Below are 24275 nucleotides of genomic sequence, written 5' to 3' on the forward strand. Positions count from 1 at the left end.
AATGCTTCTTCCTAACCTCCCAGGTTGTTTCCTTTTGAAACTATTCTGAGCTATCCAAATACACAAGGGCATACACACAGTATTGAGAAATGTGGTCTAGGCACAGGCCATGAGAACCAAGAACTCAAGTTCCCTTCCCTGTCCTGACACAGATTCGCTGTGTCCTTGGGTAACTCCCTTAACCTCTCTCTCTGTTTTCCCATCTGTCTAATGAAGAGAAAAACACTCACCTACTTCATACGGATGTAGCAGGTGAGTTATTAATTATATAATATTATAAAGTTATTTGAAAAGTTCTTTAATAAAGGCTACATCTACAACAGCAATCTTCAAAGCCATAATTCTCCAATTCTACCAGCAGTGAATTACAAGAGAAAAGTTTGGTAGTGTAACCTAAAGAGAAGGGTGTAAAACATTATTATTTTGTCTCTCTGTTATGTGACATTCAAACAAATCCCTATGGGCCTTATTATTTTAAAAGGATGTTTAAATTAAGCAACAAGTCATGACGGGTATTTGCTGATACAGATTTCCACAAGAGAAGGATTAGGCCCAGCATTTCATTGTTCCAGATGTTCACTGTATGTAGCCCTTCCTTTTTTTAATTGTTGTTTTAGCAAGCATATTTGCTAGCTAAGTGCATGTAAGTACAGCAAAGAAAGAAAGTTTGATATTTCCCAGGTACTTTGTTAGTTTCAAGTGTGCCACATGACAGTGCTGTGAGACTAAAACCAGGGCATTCTTCTTTGACTATAAATTAATTTTTATTTGGCTTCAATTACAACAGTCCATTGTTGTAAAACTTCTGAAAATCTCTGGTGCTCTTCCTTCTGAGACAGTTATAGGCAACAGCAGATTGTTAGCCCATTTCCTTTAGCAATAGTGCTTAGCATCAAAAACCAAGAGTGACCAGAAATCAAAAAGTGGCAGAAATAGCATTAGCAACCACTGCGAATTACTCAAAATCTGAATCGTGTTAAGGGGGATTGGTGAAATTAAGTTTATGTCATGTTAATTCTATCAATTCATAAATATAACATTATTATTTCTTTCGAGAACTTTACTGGGACAGTGTTGCCTGAATTACTGGATGGATCAATGGCTTTTTGGAAGAAGTTTTTCTTGGGATTGAATCATAGAACTTAAAAGTAGAAAAGACTTTTCAGACAATTCTTTCCATCCCTTTACTGATGCAGGATTGTTCTCTAAAGTATTTTGTCCAGTTGAGTTTTAAAATCCCAAGCAATGGAACTTCCAACCCTAATATATTTCACTGTCAGGAAGTTATCTGTATTCATGGAATAACAAACTGCAACAATGTGCAATTATTTGTATTCCAGTAGCTCCGAGAGGCCAACGTGAGAGGAGGGTCCCATTTTGCTAAGCAAAAACACATAGTTTGAGACAGTCCCTGCCCTGAAGAGCTTACACACTAACTAGACAAGACAAAGGAGGGACAGATGTACAGAAAGATTAAATGATCTGTCCAAGGTCACAGGACTGGTCAGTGGCTGAGCCAGGAAATACAAGGTCTTATCCACTAGAAGACATTACTTCTTATGTAGCATTTCACTAATATGGCAATACTGGTGTTGATGTTAGCATTTTTTTGCAATATGTGATTCACATATTTCAACTACCCCACCTTCACTGACATGACAAGAATGGTGAGATACTCACCATGAGTAAGATACTGAGCCCTGAGGGAGGATATAAAATAAATCATTGAATTTTTTTAATACACAATTATACAGCACTACATATTCAATACACACATTAAATCCTGACAACACCTCTGTAAGCTAGGTATAGTATTATCTTAGTTTTACAGATTGAGAGACAGAGAGGCTGAAGCCTATATTTGCAAAAATGGCCACAAATTTTGAATTCCTCAGTTTTGGATACTCTTGATTTTCAGAGGTGCTGCTCCCCTACAACTCCAAGTGAAGTCAATAGTAGTTGGGTATTAGGAAATTTTGTCTTGGGTTTCAGGAGTTTGGCACCCCAAATTAGGGCTTGATCCTACGCTCATTGAAGTAAATGGCAAAGCTCCCATTGACTGACGAGGCAGGATCAGGACTCTAGAGGCCACTTTTGATAAAAAACAATTTTTAGGTTTAAGTTTCTTGCTTAGACCAACTCAGCAAGACCATATCAGAGCTAGAACTAGACTTCAGAAGTTCTGGCTTCCAAGGAGGTACTCCACTTCATCATGCTCCCATTTAAAATACAGTTATTTCTTCTTAGCAAAAATGGCATCCCTAATACATTTCAGGAAAAAAAAAAGCTTTGCTTAAAAATCAGTTACAGTTGCTAAGTGACAATAACATACTTATCACTTCATTTTCAAAACCTAAGCACTTAAAAGCAAGGAAATCAATAGTTGCAAACAAATGGTTCTAATCAAGAATAAAATAATGCATATTCATCACAACATAACCTTAACACTGACCCAAAATGAGAGTTCGTTCACTAATAATCTCAAAATGTAAACACAACACAACCTCCTTTTGAAAAGAAACAAACAGTATATATGGTCAAAGTAAAGTCATGTTCAAAGCCCACCTGACAGGACACACACTGCTACTGGCTTTCCAAAGTAATGCCCTCATTTAACAATACATTTCCTTATGGAGAGCTAATGCAGAAACCAGGGACTTCTATGGAGTCTTAATGTTTTCAGAAAAACCAGGGGAAATTATATTTGAATATAAAGCAAGCTATGTACGTGAACAGTAGGCTAGCAACAGCTAAAATCTAGAAAACTGAATCATAAGAACAGCGATGGACTGCTGATTGAATGGTCTGCCTCAAAAATATTTAACAGAAAAGCTCTGGCCGCTCTCAGGTCTCCATATCCAGAAAATTAGAAACAGCTCACTTGGAAAACCGTGTATTATAACTAGCTACTGCAAAGCATCCTTTGCATATGCAGGACTTAAAATGAGCAATACACTTTTCAATGCTGACAGAACAATTTCTCACTTTGCCTATTTTTCCATAATGGTTATAAAACTTCAAAAAAAAGATACTATCCTTGGCTAAACTGGTAAACCTGACATTTTATGTTCTGCTTAAACCTATTAAAATATTGTATGTGTTGTATGTATTCCTGTTTGTGTAGCCTAATCATGTTTGGTAGTACCCTATTGTAGAAAAATGTTAACACTCTATTTTTAAAATAATTTCTCTAGTATTCTAATTCAAAGGCCTCTGAGCACCAAACAAAAAACCCATAACTTCTAAATACAATTGCAAAACAGCATAGCCAAACAACAAAACAGATATCTGAAACAGCATAAAATATACCCTCTAGTAAGTAACCCATGGTCCTGAAGATAATGTTATGCTGGGGGTTAAATTAAATCTCATTGAAGCGGGGGTGGGGGGGCAGGGAAGGATAACCACTGCCATTCATTCAAGTTAAATATAAGAAACAGTCAAACTCCTTTATGGAATATACAGCTGAAACAATAGGAGCCACCACCCAAAACAGATGCCATACAGGGCCAGTTAGAAATTGAGCTATGTGGGATGGGCTGAGGGGTTTCACTGGGTATTGTTCATTGGAGCTGTGTGTGCAATGATGCAGACAGAAACATGACAGAAGCACACAGAGGAGCAAAGCAGCACTAGGCACTGCCACAAAAGCACTAGTAGTGTGACTTGGAGAAAAAGCTAAGAGAGCTTTGGGCTAAAAGGTATCTGGAAAGGGGCATGGGACTGCGACTCCTTTGACTCGTACAGTGTTTAGGCAAACAGGACTCTATGTGCATTCTTTGACAGTAAACAATAGTGCATCAAAGAAATACCTAATTCCAACATTAATTTCTCCCACCAACAGAAATAATCCACAAGATCCTGAATTTTGGTCACCAGTGGGGCCTAAAGGTGTAGTAGTAGTAAAACTGTGGGCCAGATCCAATGCCCACTGAAGTCAGTGGAGACTCCAATTGACCTGAATGGGTTTTAGGAGAGGCCCTGTTGAGCCACAAACTGAAAGAAAACAAAAAGTGTTAATCCTTGCCCAGAAAGGTACTAATATACTTTGACTAATATACTTTGGCTTAGGTTGTGAAAATATTAATAAATGATTAAAATTATTTTTCCAACAAACCAATAGTTTATGCTTAGAAATATTAAGTGATAACACTCAGGTGATCTCTTCTACCCTTACTCCATGTATTTCCCCCCTTGTTTTCAGTACAGGAAGTCTCTCTGACAAACACACACTCACTCTCTGGGGTCATGAGGTAGGAAAGGTAAGTCTATATAAATCATTATAAATATTCAAATAAAACTAGGATCACTGGGCTGCTGCAGTGAACCCAATCTGAACTAAAATTCTCTAGTTTTGCTATCTGTCTTTTAGTAGCATTCATTAAAGTGGGGGGTGGGGGAAGAGGGCAAGCCTATAGGTGGCTAAACTGCTCTACCCAGCCCCATATATCTAAATGCCACAAATATGAAGGACTGGATAGATAAGCAAAAAGAAAAGGAGTACTTGTGGCACCTTAGAGACTAACCAATTTATTTGAGCATAAGCTTTCGTGAGCTACAGCTCACTTCATCGGATGCATACTGTGGAAAGTGTAGAAGATCTTTTTATATACACACAAAGCATGAAAAAAATATCTCCTCCCCCCACCACTCTCCTGCTGGTAATAGCTTATCTAAAGTGACCACTCTCCTTACAATGTGTATGATAATCAAGGTGGGCCATTTCCAGCACAAATCCAGGATTTAACAAGAATGTCGGGGGTGGGGGGTAGGAAAAAACAAGGGGAAATAGGTTACCTTGCATAATGACTTAGCCACTCCCAGTCTCTATTCAAGCCTAAGTTAATTGTATCCAATTTACAAATGAATTCCAATTCAACAGTTTCTCGCCGGAGTCTGGATTTGACGTTTTTTTGTTGTAATATCACAACTTTCATGTCTGTAATTGCGTGACCAGAGAGATTGAAGTGTTCTCCGACTGGTTTATGAATGTTATAATTCTTGACATCTGATTTGTGTCCATTTATTCTTTTACGTAGAGATTGTCCAGTTTGACCAATGTACATGGCAGAGGGGATTTGCTGGCACATGATGGCATATATCACATTGGTGGATGTGCAGGTGAACGAGCTTCTGATAGTGTGGCTGATGTTATTAGGCCCTGTGATGGTGTCCTCTACAGCAAACAGGCAAAGATTAAGAATGAGCTCTCAAAAATGGATACTCTCATAAAAAACCAACCTTCCACACAAACTTCCTCATGGCTGGACTTTACTAAAACTAGACAAGCCATTTACAACACACACTTTGCTTCTCTACAAAAGAAAAAGGACACTAAACTTTCTAAACTACTACATGCCACAAGGGGCCACAGCAATGGTTCCCTCAACCCACCCAGCAATATTGTTAACCTATCCAACTATACTCTCAGCCCAGCAGAAACAGCTGTCCTATCTCAGGGCCTCTCCTTCTGCCCCTCCACTCCCACGAACATGATACAGTTCTGTGGTGACCTAGAATCCTATTTTCGACATCTCAAGGAATATTTCCAACATACCTCTGAACAACATACTAATCCACAGAGACCCCCCTACCAACACTACAAAAAGAAGGATTCTAGGTGGACTCCTCCTGAAGGTCGAAACAGCAGACTGGACTTCTACATAGAGTGCTTCTGCCGACGTGCACGGGCTGAAATTGTGGAAAAGCAGCATCACTTGCCCCACAACCTCAGCCGTGCGGAACACAATGCCATCCACAGACTCAGAAACAATTCTGACAGCATAATCAAAAAGGCTGACAAAGGAGGTGCTGTTGTCATCATGAATAGGTCGGAATATGAACAAGAGGCTGCTCGGCAGCTCTCCAACATCACTTTCTACAAGCCATTACCCTCTGATCCCACTGAGAGTTACCAAAAGAAACTACAGCATTTGCTCAAGAAACTCCCTGAAAAAGCACAAGATCAAATCCGCACAGACACACCCCTGGAGCCCCGACCTGGGATATTCTATCTACTACCCAAGATCCATAAACCTGGAAATCCTGGGCGCCCCATCATCTCAGGCATTGGCACCCTGACAGCAGGATTGTCTGGCTATGTAGACTCCTTCCTTAGGCCCTACGCTACCAGCACTCCCAGCTACCTTCGAGACACCACTGACTTCCTGAGGAAACTACAATCCATCAGTGATCTTCCTGATAACACCATCCTGGCCACTATGGATGTAGAAGCCCCCTACGCCAACATTCCACACAAAGATGGACTACAAGCCGTCAAGAACACTATCCCCGATAATGTCATGGCTAACCTGGTGGCTGGACTTTGTGACTTTGTCCTTACCCATAACTATTTTACATTTGGGGGCAACGTATACCTTCAGATCAGCGGCACTGTTATGGGTACCCGCATGGCCCCACAGTATGCCAACATTTTTATGGCTGACTTAGAACAGCGCTTCCTCAGCTCTCGTCCCCTAACGCCCCTACTCTACTTGCGCTATATTGATGACATCTTCATCATCTGGACTGATGGAAAAGAAGCCCTTGAGGAATTCCACCATGATTTCAACAACTTCCATCCCACCATCAACCTCAGCCTGGTCCAGTCCACACAAGAGATCCACTTCCTGGACACTACAGTGCTAATAAAAGATGGTCACATAAAGACCACCCTATACCGGAAACCTACTGACCGCTATTCCTACCTTCATGCCTCCAGCTTTCACCCTGACCACACCACACGATCCATCGTCTACAGCCAAGCTCTGCGATACAACCGCATTTGCTCCAACCCCTCAGACAGAGACAAACACCTACAAGATCTCTATCAAGCATTCTTACAACTACAATACCCACCTGCAGAAGTGAAGAAACAGATTGATAGAGCCAGAAGAGTTCCCAGAAAAGTCACATACTACAGGACAGGCCTAACAAAGAAAATAACAGAACGCCACTAACCGTCACCTTCAGCCCCCAACTAAAACCCCTCCAACGCATTATTAAGGATCTACAACCTATCCTGAAGGATGACCCAACACTCTCACAAATCTTGGGAGACAGGCCAGTCCTTGCCTACAGACAGCCCCCCGTCCTGAAGCAAATACTCACCAGCAACCACATACAACACAACAGAACCACTAACCCAGGAACCTATCCTTGCAACAAAGCCAATTGCCAATTGTGCCCACTTATCTATTCAGGGGACACCATCACAGGGCCTACTAACATCAGCCACACTATCAGAGGCTCGTTCACCTGCACATCCACCAATGTGATATATGCCATCATGTGCCAGCAATGCCCCTCTGCCATGTACATTGGTCAAACTGGACAGTCTCTACGTAAAAGAATAAATGGACACAAATCAGATGTCAAGAATTATAACATTCATAAACCAGTCGGAGAACACTTCAATCTCTCTGGTCACGCGATTACAGACATGAAAGTTGTGATATTACAACAAAAAAACATCAAATCCAGACTCTGGCGAGAAACTGTTGAATTGGAATTCATTTGCAAATTTGATAGAATTAACTTAGGCTTGAATAGAGACTGGAAGTGGCTAAGTCATTATGCAAGGTAACCTATTTCCCCTTGTTTTTTCCTACCCCCCACCCCTCAGACGTTCTTGTTAAACTCTGGATTTGTGCTGGAAATGGCCCACCTTGATTATCATACACATTGTAAGGAGAGTGGTCACTTTAGATAAGCTATTACCAGCAGGAGAGTGGGTTTGTGTGTGTGTGTGTGGGGGGGGGGTGAGAAAACCTGGATTTGTGCTGGAAATGGCCCAACTTGATTATCATACACATTGTAAGGAGAGTGATCACTTTAGATAGGCTATTACCAGCAGGAGAGTGGGGGGGGGTATTTTTTCATGCTTTGTGTGTATATAAAAAGATCTTCTACACTTTCCATAGTATGCATCCGATGAAGTGAGCTGTAGCTCACGAAAGCTTATGCCCAAATAAATTGGTTAGTCTCTAAGGTGCAACAAGTACTCCTTTTCTTTTTGTGAATACAGACTAACACGGCTGTTACTCTGAAACCTGGATAGATAAGCTAAGTGGTAATAGAATACAGAACACCTGGCCTACAGTAGACTCACTACTTCCAGTTTACGCCAGCCTGGTGGTAACTTGAATGTTATAATCGAATGTGGGGAAACTTCCTTTATTCAGAGAATCGTTCTGGGAGCTGATTCAGCTTCAAGGGCTGCATGACACTTTTTTTTTTTTTTAAAAAGGACTAAACTCCTTATAAAGAAAAATAATTGCAAAGGCTCACAGATTCTGTGTGCTGCTCACATGGGGCTGGGCGCGAGTCACAGGCCAGAGCTCTTTGAACTTGCCGGCTGCTGCTAGGACTCCATTGAGCCTCCCAAGCGTTCTGAAGTGCGGGATCAGGGCTTGGGCCTTGTGGGCACAGCGACTGAGGGGGAGCAGGAATAGCGGGGCCACGTTCCCTCGCTAAGCAGAGCTTCCTCGCCGCCCCGGTGCTAAGCCGACGCCGGGGCCGCTGTTCGGACGCTGCGAACAGGGAGGCGCGTTGTGCGCTCACCCGCTGTTCGCGCCTCTCGCGCTACTAGGTGAGCCGTGCAGGGGGCCCGTCGGCGTGTTCGCGGATTGCGCTACACGCTGGGGGTGAGCGGGGGGCCCCAGGCCACCTGGAGCGGGAAAGTGGTTTGGGCGGGACTCGCCTGACCTTGTGCCAGGCCGCCCCGCAGCTCGGCGCGTCCTGCCGCTAGGGAAAGGCGAGTTGGGCACGGCAGCTTCTCCCTCCTGGGGTCAGCCACAGGGCGGGCCCAGGGCTGCCGAGGTGAGGGCCCGAGCGGTTGCTCCCTCAGCTCGTGTCGAACGCTGCCCCCCGGCACGAGGGGGTGCTAGTGCCGGAGGGGGGCAGGGCTCGCCCCATTCGGCAGCCCCTGGGCCCTGCCAAGGCCTGGCTAGGGGACGCCGGGGCGCAGCCCGAGGGGCCCCTCTGCCGGCCGCCTCCTGATCGCCGGGCTCCTCCTAGCGGTCAGGGGCTGCGCCCCGCCCAAACCTGCCGGCGCGGAGAAACTGCCAGGGGACACTCACGCACGGTGCCTTGCTGCTCATAACGGCCGCGGGGCGCGGGCGCATGCGCAGCAGGCTGCGTTGGGGTCCCTGGCCTTGCCTCTGTAACCCGTGCCTGAGCCGGGCCGTTCCCATGCGGAGCGGGGGGGGAGGAACCTGCTGAATGTCCCCACCGGAGACTGGCAGTAGGCGGCGGAGGGGCGCAGTGCTGTCAGCGGTATGTGGCTGTGCGGGTAGTGCTCTGGCAGTGTGCTGCCTCCCCGGTGTCCCGAGAGATCCCTCGCGGAACCCCCTCCCCAGGCTGGATTCCGATGCCCTTCACCCAGGATTCCTCCAACCCCCCGGGGCATTTCCTCCACCCCAGGTTTATAAATTGCACCCTGTACACTCCCCATCCTGTGTCTAGATGGAGTCCCGAGAATATTGAGACCCGTTCTTCTGTCTGTGCATTTCCCTTGGTGCCTGCCTGTTTTTGTACCTTGTTGTGTGCAGGGTAATTCCTTTCCTGTGCTTCGAAAGGCTCATCTCCCTTTCCTTCTCCTTTGTATTCTTCTCCCCATCCTAACCACAGTATTTCTCTCCCCTTCCGTTTCTTCCTCTGCCCTAGGTGTTTCTTACCCTATCCTAGGTGTTTACTAAAGCACATAGTTCTATTTAAAATGTTCGTTAGAACTTCAGGATCTTTACATGGCTTTGTACTTATTGCTGTTTTGCATCTTTGATCAAATAGAATGAGAAATTTAGGAATCACTGACATGTTAATCATATATATTTTTCCTTTTCTCTCCTCTTCCCACGTCTATGAAACATATAGTTAAAGGTTTGGTCCATTCACACTGAAAATAATGTGGTTTAAATTATATAAATACATGTGTTATGTGGGGAAAGTGGGAGTTTAGTGATTTAGGGCTAGATCTTGCTAGCTGATGAGCACCTTCTATGAGAAGGTATGGCCATCAGCCCACATTTACTGCCCAGACACAAGGTACATATTTATTTATTTATTTTGTCATTAAATATTTGTATATAGTACCATAGGAGCCCATGATGTCTTACAGAAAGCATAAAAACACAGAGCCAGATTTTGTGCTACAAGGGGTTGTAAACTGGCCATGTCTCCCCATCTGGCATCTGCACCATCTCCTTAAAACCTCTCCTATAGGTGGGTGGGTAGAGGGTGTGGTTGAACCATGTTGTGTTCTGGCAATCTGCAAGTGGTAGATGGCACTTGTGTGGTATAACCAGCCAGTGTTAATTAAAGTGCATTGAGGAATGCTTTAATCTCTGCTGGGGCAGACACAAAATCTGCTCCCTTGCAGTATCCCTCCTCTGTTACATCCAGCAGAGAATCTATCCCACAGTCTGGTCCCAAGGAATTTATATCAATTTGAAGATTGACTTTATTTCCTAATTTGAGTTACTGTTGTAATATTTAACTTCTTTATAACTTTGTTCAAGCAATGTTGCTCTAGGGCAAAATCCTGGTCCTAGATTTATAGGTTTAAAGGTCAAAAGGGACCGTTGTGATAATCCATTCTAAGCTTTAGTATAACTCAGGCCATAGAACTTTCCAAATATAATTCCTAGAGCAGATCTTTTAGAAAAACATCCAACCTTGATTTTAAAATTGTTGGTGATGGAAAATCCACCATGACCCTTGGTAAATTGTTCCAGTGCTGAATTATCCTCACTGTCAAAAACGTATGCCTTATTTCCAGTCTGAATTTGTCTAGCTTCAATGTTCAGCCATTGGATTGTGGTATACCTTTCTCTGCTTAACGGAAGATCCCATTATAAAATATTTGTAACAGATTTATAGACTGTAGTCAAGTCACCTTTTAACCGTCTCTTTGTTAAACTAACTAGGTTGAGCTCTTTGAGTCTATCACTATAAGACAGGTTTTCTAATCCTTTAATTGGTCTCATGGCTCTTTTCTGAATTCTCTCCAATTTATCAACATCTTTCTTGAACTATGAGCACCAGAACTGGACACAGTATTCCAGCAGCGGTCACACTAGTGCCAAATATAGAGGTAAAGGAACGTTCTACTCCTATTCAAGATTCCCCAGTTTATGCATCCCAGGATCACATTAGCTTTTGTGGCCATAGTGGCACACTAGGTGCTCATGTCCTGTTGAAACCTACAGCAGTTTTACCTTTGACTTCTTTGGGACCAGGATTTGTCCCTTGGGGCCTAGTCCTGCAATGTGTTGTCCTGAGAAGTGCTAAGAATGCTCAACCACTCTTGGTGTTAATGAGAGTTCAGAGCACTCGCATCTCACAGGAGATACTTAGCACTTTGTAGAACTGGGTCCTTTCTTTTGGGAAAACCCCCTTATTAAATGTTGAGGGCCTGCCTCTAGAATTTATATGATAGTTTGGTCTCACTAGAACTACTCATATTTGTAAAGTTGCTCATGGGTGGAAGTATGTGCAGGATTCGGATCATATAAGAAGACACAGTCCCTTCCGTAAAGGCTTAACAATCAAAGAAATAAATCTTTATTTTAGTTTAAGAAACAAAAATATTTCTTTAAAATTGTTGATGTACTGGTTATTTTACTGTTGAATTGCTTGTATACCTTATATATATAAAACCAGTACAAATTATTTTTAGTTTTCGTTACAGCTGCCAATCCTAACGTTCCATTTTCTGTGCAGATGTCACTTAACTTGGATTCTGAAGATGACTTCTGTTTGGAAGAAAATAGATTCAAGCAGTATTGTGCAGAGTTCATTAAACATTCACAGCAAATAGGAGATGATTGGGAGTGGAAAAGTATAAAGGTATGGGTAGTAATTTGATATTTAATAAAAACGTATTGTTGTAAGGTTTTCCCTCATCCTACAGCCTGGTAAACCAACCAAGCCCCAAACGCATGCCCCATTATGCGAGGCATTGTGAAAACACATAATGAGAGACTGTTCTCACCTTGAAGAGTTTGACCTAAATAAACAAGGCAAACGCAAGGTGAGAGGATAAAGAGAGGCACTGAGAGGTGAAGTGACTTCTCCAAAATCACACAGCAGGTTACTGGGACTAGAATCGAGGTCTCCTGAATCCCAGTCTCATACAACCATGTTACCTCTCCAATCCAGTTTTCTTTTTCTGACCTCACATATTTTCCTTGTCTGAAAACTTGCACCTACTTTTAACTTAGTTGTAGACAATATCAAAATGAGACGTTCAGATGTAATTTGCCTTTTTCATTTATAAATCTTTTCCATTAATTACTGAACACACTGGCCCAGATTCTCCTCTCTGGTGTGAACATTTTGTGTCACACTGCTGGATATAGAACCTAAACCTGGGGTAGTTAGGCATGAGTGGATCACTCAAGGGTAACAAGATACATCTGGTGGGGTACAGCATGCATAGCAACTTCTAATCCACCCTCTTCCCAGCTTCTCTGTGCTGGGGCTGCATTATTGACCTTTTGTTGTGTTTGCAGTGAGCATGAGTTAGAGCAGAGGTTCTTAACCTTTTTCTTTCTGAGCCACCTCTTCCCCTTCATCAGAACGCTATAAAAACTCCATGGCACACCTGTGCCTATAAAAGTCAGGACCAGCGTTAGGGGGCCCCATGAAGCTAAGTTGCTCAGGCTTCAGCTTCAGCCCTGGGTGGCTTCGGCTTTCTGCCCTGGGCCCCAGTTAGTTTAATGCCAGCCTTGCTTGGAGGATCTCCTGAAACCTACTCGCAGCACCCCGGAGGGCACCGAACTGCTGGTTGAGAACTGTTGAGTTAGAGCATCTCTCAGGTTGCTCTCGCACACACATCAGAGAGCTTGGCCCTTTACGCAGAACTAGAAAATGCAAAGATGACTGTAGCTGAGAAACTAGACCAGTAATTCTATTTAATGACTTAGTCCCTCGCCATCCTTTTCTAAAACTTTGGGGAAAACCATGTGCAATGTTTAAAGTTATCTTTATAATATTTTAAAATACATTGAAGGCTTGTAGATCTGTGACAATACTTTCCCTATAAACTAGAATTTAAGACTCTCACTGCAAAAAAGGCAGGACTCTGGTAAAAAGGAAGAACCTGGCTTCAGCCACAAAATTGCAACTTCTCTTTAAATCACAGTTTTTTAAAAGAGTGAAAATATTAGCAAAAGAGTTACAATGCACCCTTTCATATAGGCAGCCATTTGAAACCTTAGATTTCAGTCCAAGGCTATGTGTCTGAGGAGTTTATTCAGAACAGAAAGATGCTCTGAGCCTCTATCAGGAATTCAATACTTGGGTCAAAGTTTGAACTTTCTGTGAAATAGAAGCTTGGCTGAAAATAGTGAAATGAGACAGATTTTTTTGTTCTCACATATAAAAAATGGTGAGTTTTTTTTTTTAATGGGCCAAGTTGGCGACTCTGTGATTCCAGATTGTGATAAAAACTTGGCCATGGAGAACATCCATTTATTCAGTGATAATCAGGGGAAGAAATTTCCCTTGAAAGAGATGAGTGTCTCAAAGCAGAATGGGTTATAGACAGGTTTTTTGTTGCCTTTCCCTCTCTCCCCCCCACAGTGTGTGTGTATATATATATATATATATATATATGTGTGTGTCATGAACAGTTTGGTGTACTCTTAATGTTGCTGATGTCATTTACTTGGAGCCCATTCCTGCATTCCATACTCACATGAATAGCCTCTTTGATGTCAGTGAGGCTACTCATGTAAGTTAGGGTTGTAGAACTGTTAATAAATTTAGTAGAAATTAAGTTAATGATAAAACATCCAACTTTATGTGAATTAGGCTATCATGTCAAACTCACCTGGTCTAAGCAAAACCCTGTATTTATAGATGTGGAGGGTGAGGTCCATATTATGTTATAACCCTCTCTTGTCAAGGGAGAACTACCATGTGCAGTGTAGGAGTGCATCACTTATAGACCTGATGAAGCTGAATTTGGTTAGTAATACTGAACATTGCACAAATTAGGCAATTATATCTACTCTGCTAAAGCCATATATGCATTTGCTTTCATTATAATTTTTTTTCATAGGCAAATAGGTTAATCTCATTCCCGTGTAGCCATGAGTAACCATGTCAAAGGCTATTATGACCCAAATATATTATGATCTACACTTATTTTTAAGCCAATTTAAGTACAGGTGAACTGTCTTCCCTTATTTTAAGGAGAAAAGTCCCTACAAATGTATTGATTCATTTATACATAAATATATGTTGTACTAGAGAAGCTCTGTAACATGGGAGATGCTTATCTTTCTTGGGTGCCCTATGCCCAGTGGTGTCAAGGAGTGACTTCCCATCACCTTGCTGGTATAAAATAGAGATTACTAACCCCACAGATTCCTGGCTTTCATAGATATATCTTCCAGAGAAAATATAGGCTGTAGAGTTTGGAAGTATGCAGAGACCCCCTCAGGAGAAGCTGGTTCAGGGAAGTGTATATTCCATGCCCACCCCTGCTCCAGAGCTCATTGTACACCCCCCCACCCCAGGGCAATTCAACCCTGTGGAGGGCAGGTGGTGTTTCTTCCATTCTTCTTCTCCAAAGATTTTTCTACCCGTGTAGGCAGGTTTAATTGCCTAGTGCAGCTCTCTAGGGGGTCCACAAATCGAAAATTATCCAGAAAGCCACTTAAGTGGACTCTCTGGCTATCCAGGTCAGGCCTATGTTTTCAGTCATTTCTGTCCACTTTTTGGATTGCTCTTATGGCAATTCATAACTGAGGCTGCAGCTCTTTCTGCCATCAGGGACATCCCATGTATAAGCACACTCTCGGTGAATTTGTCCCAGTGAGATTTAGTGGGAAGACAAATATAGCATGGCAGCAAGAGAAGCTAAGAGCAAGGCAATGTCTCAAAACATTATCCGTGTTAAAAAAGTTTACTAACAAAAATATATATATAACCAGCATTATCATATTGTTTCAGGTATGAAACTTGAAAAGAACGAAGTACACAAATAGCCCATAACAGATGCTGCAGTTAAATATATTTTGTAATATAGGAAAGACGAGACAGAATGAGTGTGTCAGAATGGAACACATGTTGATTTAAAGATCAGAATAAACTAACTAAACTGTGTCAGAAATGGTAGGTTAACCAAAGAGTTAAATGATAGTTAAATTTGCAGACTTGTCAAGCAATTTAATGCTACGTTAATGAGTTTTGTTCAGAGACTTTTTTGAATGGAATCCTTTTACATCACATGTTGCACATATGCTTTCTGTGTTTGTTTGTCTAAAATAAAATGTAATGAAACAGCTAATAAAACCCCAATTTATTTGTTTCCTTTCAGAAATAAGTCCATAGCATGCAGATACTATTTATTGTTCTCCATGCATTTTTGCTGCCTTTCAGGATATGCTTTTTCCAGCAATCCATTATTAACATGTTCTCCCGTCTCTTATTTCTAATTGACAAACTCATTTAAAGGATGTAAATCAGGGTGTGAGGAAACCCACCAAAAGTCTTTCTCCAACCTTGTGCAGTTTTGCAAGGACCCTTCACAATACCTGTGGTAAAAAGGGAATGAAGTCTAGGAAGGGTCATCATGGCCATGTCCATCTTCCCCGAGTCTGAGGCCCAGGCTGTTCTCTCTTAAAGGATGGAGCAGATTGCCTCAGACAAGCACTGTTTCTGCAAGTGCACACACCTCTGGTGTGCAGAACAGCAAACTCTCCTCTTGAGTGCCCCTTATGGAGAAGTGCAGCTCTGCAGTGGTCCCTGTACAAGGCAGTGGTGTAAATGCCCATATATTGTAAAGTATATCGTATCATGCTTGTATGTTGTTTAAATGAAAAAAGCTGATCTATAAAAAAAAAAAAAAAAGATGAAAATTGTTAATCATCTGAATGATCAAAATGAGAGCATGTTTAGGGTTAATTTGGTCCCCTCACCCCAGTTCTGACTTTCTGTGTGAGACGTTATGCAATCCAAGAGGGAAAAATCCAAATTAACCCTGGGGGGGTTTGCTGAGATTAGGGAAATTTGTTTTGGTGTGACTACATGGTTGGAGGTATGCAGGTACAAGCCCTTACTACAGATATACTGCACCAGTGCAAAATAGGGCATGAATTGGTGTGACATAACCTGGGAATTCATCCAGGTAGGTGGTACTGGTGTGAGCCCTCTCTTACACCTGTACACCTTATCTAGCCTATGGGTTTGCACGGTCTACATCATGTAGCTACACTTGGCAGAAACCTTCAGTAGAGAGAGATGCTAAGTGTCTTGTTTAATTTAACCAGCAACCCCTGTTCTGTTGTCACTGTTTTTATAGATGTTATCTTAATATTGTGAAACTGTCCTTTAACTGCCTTTTTATATGCAAAAGGTTTTAGATTAAAATCTAGATTTTAATGAGCATTCAAGGGCTTTACTGATAGTGGGCTTCAGGCATTCCTCTCTGATGCAGTTTTAAGAACATTAATAGTTAGTGTTTTTTAATGTCATCAACACTCTTAATTCTGAGAAGATTCTATTTTCATCCAATATACATTAGGCCCACCTTGTGCAAATGGGACAATTTTCCTTGCCTGGAGTTGATTTGTACATAGTTCATGCCATTTTGTTGGAATAGTCTTCTTATGATTCTGTTCCTGGGGGAAAAAAAAGCTTGGTGTCAGATACTAAAAATGACTGAGACTACATTGCTCTGTCTGTCTCCTACGCACTATTTCCCATCTCCTGAGACCTTCCACCTAGGCCCTCAGCTGCTCAACTCTCTTCCAGACCTCAATTCAATGTTTTCCAATAGCTCCCTTGTGCCACCCCTTCTGGTACACAGATATCTAGCACTGATGCATTATCTTAGCAGCTGTATCATATTTTATTTTAATTAGTAGGGCAGTTGGCCTCCTCTAAAGTTGTTAGAATTACTCTGAACTGGCCATGAGGGGATACTGAAGATTAGTGCAGTTAGGATCCTCTACCAGCAGGTTCAGAACTTCGTTATGCCAAGCATTGGTGCCAGAATTCTGTGTTTTATTTATTCTGTAGAATGGTGGTAGCAGTTAGAACTTTGCATATTTAAAGGATTACTGAAAATGTTTTTGGTTTGTATTTTCTGAGCACAGGACTTTCCTGATGGTTATATGAGTAAAACACACTTCCAAATGAAAAATGGAAATACCTCATTAATTTTCAAGGACAGCACTAAGGAGAGTGATGAGCAAATATTGACACACGTTGAGGTAAATACACCTTTCTGTATTGATTTGCCTTTAAAACTTTTGTATAAAAAATAAATTATGAGCAGAATGTTTTCTGTTGCTTAGAAAAAACAAAACCCACTTTGGTACCTGGTATACTAGCATGTCGTGAGACTATTCAGGTCTTGAGTGATTAGTGAGTTTGAACAGTCTTCATGTAAAATCTTATCCTCTTACTTCCAGTTTATACATGAATTGGGGAGGAAACGGAGTGGCCTCAAGGCTTAATACACACTCACAGCCTCATCATGGAAGGATAGTACTTATTTGTACCATGATATACCAATATTAAGGAAATATTGACTTCAAAAAAAAATCAAGATTTACTTACCTAAGAGATAAATATTAATCAAGGCAAAATATGAGGTCAGTTACTTTGAGGGACAGTAAATTGATATTTACTGAAATATATGAATTGTGAATATTTTTGAAAATCTGAGAGAGAGAGAGAGAGAGAGAGAAATCACTTCATTGTGGCATCAATTTCTTATGCAGTAAAAACTGTGTTATCTGGCACTTTACCAACCACACCCAAACTCCCTCCCTCCATATAACTCTTAGTCAAAAATTCCAGTTAACTGGCACCCTCCATTCCCCCCCCAACATGCCGGATAACAAAGCTTTTACTGTGTATAGTGCTTTTTTTCCCTCCGAAATTAACTTTTAAAAAGAAAAAGTAAAGTTGAGACTCATTTCTCACTGAGCTCAGAATGAATTTATTTAAATACGTGATCTGATTTTTGACATTTCTCCAGACTTTAGTATTATTTACCAATCGGGAGATACACAATAGAAACTTATAGTCTTGTTTCATGACTATTTTCAGCCAATCATAAGCCAGGGTTCTTTTTTGAGGAGTGCCCCTGTGGGTGCTCCGCTTTAGGTAAATCTGCACCCCTGCACTTGTACTCCTATTTTTGGTAGTAGTGCCTAGTTGGGTCGCACATGTGCTGTCCCCGTCTCATGCTGCTTCAAGCTGTGCGACCAACCCTCTTAGTTCCTTCTCTACTGCCCCTTGCTTGAGATGGAGCAATTGGCAGCGCTTGTGATCTTTATATTTAGTCTAGCTTTAACTTTAAAGTACTAGTTAATTAATTAGCTAATTGCTCTGTCTCTTCCCCATATATTTATTTCTTTAAAAATTTTTTCTTATCTTAGGAATTTAAGTTTCAGTTATTAGGATACCCGTTACTGTAGTATAGTTATTTCTCCCATGAGGGAGGGCCCTATTCAAAGGGGCATACCTGGCTCCCTGGATTTTAAATGTTACCTCACTTGCCAGTCGTCAATCCCAGTTTCTGATGGGCATTCAGAGTGTGTCTGCTGCCTTGGTGAGACACACATTCCACATAAATGCTCCCACTGCCACAATCTGAAGGCCTGTGCCAGGAAAACAAGGGACCTACAGCTAAAATTCCTCATGATGGAAGTTTGTGCCTAGCATCCGATCTGGGATCACGGACCCCCTCCAGGGCACTGGTCTCCAATGGCGGTGTCTGACAGAGGTTCCCCACCATTCTCTTAGAGGAAGGAGCACTCCGACAAAGAAACTGGTTCTGACCTCCTCTTCTTGGGAACCTTTCAAAAAGGGACATTCCCTGATCCATCAGCCCCCATCGGTACTGACCGCACTGAGACAGTCCACCTCTGAGGTAGCGGGAATGTCCAGTACTATGTGAGCCAAAGACCTTACGTGAGCTAGCTCAGAAAAAGGCACAAAAGGGAAACCTACCAGCCTTGCCTCCGTACTGCTGGAGCCGCTCAAACATGCGGCACTGAGCAGTGCAGCAGCGCTATAGCCTATAGCGCCAACTTCTGCCTCCACAGTGTATAGTGCACGATCATTGGCACCGGCAACCATGGTAAAGGCACTGGTACTACCGACAACACCCTCCTCAGTACCGATGCTCTCGGTATCACAGCAATTTCTCTGACATGAAGACCTTTTAGTCTCCTCAGCACCAGAATCTCCACTCCTCGGTACTGACCTTACTCCAGCATGCTCGATACCATGCTAACTTACCACACTACCCAGATCAGCTCCTCCTTTATCCAGCAACAAGGATGATTAAGGAAGAGGAAATCTACTCCTCCCATCACTCCTTGCCTATCCACACAAGTACCGGACCAGGTCCACTAGAGAAACATGAATACCATCCCAGATCTGAAACTCAATGATGATACATACACCTATGGATGCTGGCACTAATGCCATTCCCACCACAGTGGCCTTACTGAGACCTATGGGCAGTGTATTGCCAACACTATCCTAAGCCTCCCAGTCCACACAAGGAGAGGTCAAGGCATTCTCCATCACCCTCTGAACCTCCGGAAGAGACAGTGGAGGAACTGGAGGAGATTTCAGATCAGGAAGTCACCTCAGCTGCCAATTTTTCAATCTCCTCTCTGGATGAAGCTATCATGCTCCCTTCACCACGATGGGGGATGACTTTAAACAGTTCCAAGAACTATTTAAAAGGATCGCAGATTCACTGAAGATATCACTGGAAAAAGTTGCAGAGTCGCAACATAAGTTGTTGGACATCCTCTAGACTTCAATCTCTTCCAAGATTGCCCTCCCAGTAAACAAAGTGCTTATGGACCCAGCCAAGACCATCTGGCAGACCCCATCAACAATTTCACCCATCTCTAAAACAGCGTATAAAAAAAAAAAGAGAAAAACTACTATGTCCCTTCCAAGAGGATGGAATTTCTATTTTTACATCCTATGCCAAACTCTCTGGTGGTAGAGGCTGTGAATGAGCAGAGGAAAAACCACCATTCCAGATCCACCCGCTATGACAGGGACTTGAAGAGATTGGATCTTTTTTGTCATAAAGTTTACTCTTCAACGACTGTATAGTTCAGGATTGCAAACTATAAGCATTAGTGGCCAAATACAATCACTCCAGTTACTCAAACATCTGACTTTATTGAGGACATACCTGAGGACAAAGAGGAACAATTTAAAGCTTTCATATACAAGGGTCAACTCCTAGCTTGCACAGCTTTATAAGCTTCACTGGACTCTGCAGACACGGCAGCACACTCCATTGTCATGGCCATAGTAATGCAACAATCTTCCTAGCACTGCCTCTCAGGTTTTCCCCAAAGAGGAAAATGAACTGTTGATGATCTCCCATTCAAAGGCCCCAAGCTGTTCGCAGCCAAAACAGATGAGTTCCTTCACACATTGAAGGACTCCAGGGCAACTCTGAGATCCTTGGGCATATACACACCTACACAAAAGAAAGAACAGTGGAAGTATTACTTGACACAAAGATCTAGATCCGTGCCCTACACCCAACCTCAGAGGCAATATGGCCTGCAAAGGTGAAGGGAGAGACCTGCTGCAAGGCAGAGCCCACTCCCTTCTCAGCCCTCAGTGTCTCAGCAGTCTCCCTCTAAACAGTTTTGAGGGTTTGGTCAAGAAACACAGACACCTTCCACTTTTTCTGTTGCTGGACAATGGGTATTAGAAATCGAGACTGGCTATTCCATCCAATTTACCTCCATTCCCCCCTCCCCACCCTCTATCCCCATTCCTCTTTAGGGGCCCTTCTACTGTGATAGGAGGTAAACCCGTCTCATATGCCTAGGCATAGTAGAACCAGTACCAACACAACACAGAGGGAAGGGTTTCTACTCCCATATTTTCTAACCCACAAAAAAAACCCCAGAGGATGGAATCCCATTCCTGACTTAAGAAGACTCAACAAATTCAGAAAGACATAGCGATTCAGGATGGTCATGCTAGCAACAATAATTCCAGCATTAGAACGAGGGGATTGGTTCTTGGCCCTCGACCTCCAGGATGCATATTTCCACATAAAGATACATCCCTCACATAGGTGGTTTCTCATATTTGCTCTGGGAACAGATCGTTTCCAAAGTACTCCCTGTCAGTTTATCTATGGCTCCAAGGTGATTCTCAAAAGTTCTTGCGGTGGTGGCAGCTCACCACTGCAGACAAGGGGTCATAATATTCCCTGATCTGGATGAGGAGTGCTTACTCAAAGCTTCAATTCAAGAAGGGGCCCTAGCAGCTACTGAAAAGACACAGCTACATCTACAAATAAACGAACATAAAACAAAAAACAAAACAAAACACCCCAACGTTCATACCTGTGCAGAGACTGGAGTTCATTGGGGCCTACCTTGACTCTCTGGTAAATCTGGGCGGAGAGGCTGTAGCTTCCACTCTAGTCAACCTAATTGCTATAACGTAAGCCCGCCCACAGACATCGGCCAGGACTTACTCCCAACTGTTAGGCCATATGTCAGAAACAACATTTGTCATCATCACACCAGACTGCATATGTGATGCCTTCAAGGCTGGCTCAGGACAGTATATTCCACACAGACAGTATAAACAAGTGTCTTACGATGCCAACCAAAGTAAAAAATTCTCTACGTTGGTGGACTCAACCACATAACGTTTGCACAGGAGTTTCCTTCACACAGACTACTCCATCGATGATATTCACAACAATACTTTGTTAGGTTCAGGGGGCACCTGCACAATGACACGATCCAAGGCCTCTGGTCCCCATTGGAATCAACATTACACGTAAATCTGCTGGAGCTGCGGGCAGTTCATAAAGCATGCTCACACTTCCTACCCATGATCAGGGACAAGGCCATAAAGGTGCTGACGGACAAGATCACTGGTATGTTTTATATAAACCACCAAGGAGGGGCATGGTCATACTCCCTGTGCACAGAAGCCATGCTACTATGGAACTGGTGCATCTACCACAACATCATCATCTCAGTCTCCTGCCTACCAGGATGCCAAAACACCACTGCAGATGCACTGAGCAGAAAGCTTTCCCAGCACCATGAGTGGGAAATGAACACCAGGGTACGACAGAACATATTTAGACACTAAAAGAAAAGGAGTACTTGTGGCACCTTAGAGACTAACCAATTTATTTGAGCATAAGCTTTCGTGAGCTACAGCTCACTTCATCGGATGCATACTGTGGAAAGTATAGAAGATTTTTTTATACACACAAAGCATGAAAAAATGGGTGTTTACCACTACAAAAGGTTTTCTCTCCCCCCACCCCACTCTCCTGCTGGTAATAGCTTATCTAAAGTGATCACTCTCCTTACAATGTGTATGATAAACACCCATTTTTTCATGCTTTGTGTGTATAAAAAGATCTTCTGTACTTTCCACAGTATGCATCCGATGAAGTGAGCTGTAGCTCACGAAAGCTTATGCTCAAATAAATTGGTTAGTCTCTAAGGTGCCACAAGTACTCCTTTTCTTTTTGCGAATACAGACTAACACGGCTGTTACTCTGAAACCTATTTAGACACTGGGGGTTTCCAAGAATAGACCTCTTTGCGACAGCCCAGAATGCAAAGTGCCCATGTTTCTGCTCCAGAGCAGGACTGGAACCCCATTCTCTAGGTGATACTTTTCTCCTCAAATGGGATGCACATCTACTGTACGCTTTTCTCCCACCCCCTCTCCTAGCCAGGGTTGTACAAGATAAGAACTGACAACTAGAGAGTCATCTTGATAGCCCCCATATGGCCCAGAAAAATGTTGGTTTCCTTACCTCTTGAAGATGGCTGTGTGCCCACTACCCACTCCTCCACTTCTACCTCATCTCCTGTCTCAGGATGCAGGCCAGGTCTACCACCTGAACCTGGCAAGACTGCACCTGAAGGCATGGCAACTCCATGGTTCCGAGACGATTAAGTGATCTGTTCAGAGGAAGTAAAGGACATTCTTTTAAACAGCAGAAGGTCTACTACATGATATCTACCTGCGCAAATGGAAGAGGTTCCATACATGGTGCCAGAATAGGCAAATAGCAGCACCTACCTCTCCTTTATCAATGTATTGGATTACATGTTGGAACTCAAGAAATCTGGTCTCTCAATGAGCTCAAACAGGGCACACCTCACAGCAATCATGGCGTTCCACCACGAAGTGGACAAGTTTTTGATCTTTGCCCATCCTACCACTAAAAGGGTCTTCATAACCTTTATCCTGCAATATGAGCCCATACTCTATCATGGGATCTGGTGCTACAGTGCCTTACGGGGGGGGGGGGGGGGGGAGGAAGGGGGCTCTTTTGAGCCACAAGCAACATGTTCACTTCTCCATCTTTCAATGAAGGTGGACTTTCTGGTCGCTATCACATCTACCCGATGAACAGGAGAACTGGAGGCCCTAATGGCACATGCCTCATACACGTTTTTCAAAATGAAAGTTACGCTACAACCACATCCCAAATTCCTACCTAAAATTGTTTAATCATTCCATTTGAATCAATCCATCCATCTCCCATCATTCTTCCCAAAACCTAATGGGAACAAATGAGAAGCAATGCTTCATACCCTGGATCTCCAAAGAGCTCTAGCTTTTTACATTGAAAGGACAAAGTCTTTCAGAAAGTTACCAAAGTTATTTCTTTCCATCACAGAAAGATGCCATATCCAAACAAAAGCTGTTAAAATGGGTCTCCAGCTGCATTAACTTTCGTTATCCCCATCAACAGCTACAACCTCCACTGGGCATCTGAGCACTCTGTACATAGATAGCCTTCCTCAACAATGTGCCTATTATGGACATCTGCAAAGCAGCAACCTGGGTGTCAGCCCATACGTTCACACAGCACTATTCCGTAGAGTGGCACTTGTCATCAGATGCTCTTCTGGGACTTGAAGTTTTATTGTTCGCCACGACTGCAACTCTGAAGCCCTTCCCCTTCACCAAGGGCCACTGTTCTACAATCACCGAAAGTGGAGCACCCACAGGGGCACGCCCCTCGAAGAAGTAGTTACTGCACAGGGTGAGTAACTGAGGTTCTTAGAGATGGTTGTCCCTGATGGTGCTCCACTACCCTCCCTCCACCCTTCTACTTCAGAGTTTTTTCGCACCAGAGACTGTGCGGTAGAGAAGGAACCAAGGGAAGGTTGGCCACACAGTGCTATGTAACCGCCTGAGATGGTGCGTGATGGGGACATCGCATGTGTGACCCAATCAGGCACTGCTACTAAAAATCTCTG

At 42.9% G+C, this 24275-nt stretch overlaps 1 protein-coding gene and 1 long non-coding RNA gene across 8 annotated transcripts in view; one reads left to right on the plus strand and one right to left on the minus strand.

Annotated features, from left to right (window-relative positions):
* The window catches only part of LOC142072137 (uncharacterized), a 75075-nt gene extending 66720 nt beyond the window's left edge, over positions 1 to 8355 (minus strand). Inside the window, exon 1 of the long non-coding RNA XR_012668460.1 lies at positions 8290 to 8355. This is a non-coding gene — a long non-coding RNA (uncharacterized LOC142072137). The remainder of the gene's footprint in view (positions 1 to 8289) is intronic.
* Positions 8356 to 8396: 41 nt separating this feature from the next.
* ATG10 (autophagy related 10) overlaps positions 8397 to 24275 on the plus strand; it is a 156323-nt gene continuing 140444 nt past the window's right edge. The window contains exons 1-3 of one of the 7 annotated variants that reach the window (XM_048850081.2): positions 8397 to 8590; positions 11722 to 11847; positions 17109 to 17225. In XM_048850081.2, the coding sequence (XP_048706038.1) occupies positions 11722 to 11847; positions 17109 to 17225 (243 nt within the window). In that variant the 5' untranslated portion in view covers positions 8397 to 8590. The other 6 variants (XM_048850082.2, XM_048850083.2, XM_048850080.2 and 3 more) reach the window with 6 other exon arrangements.

This window comes from Caretta caretta, chromosome 5 (genome assembly GCF_965140235.1).
Source record: "Caretta caretta isolate rCarCar2 chromosome 5, rCarCar1.hap1, whole genome shotgun sequence".
In the NCBI taxonomy this organism is placed as follows: domain Eukaryota; kingdom Metazoa; phylum Chordata; order Testudines; family Cheloniidae; genus Caretta; species Caretta caretta.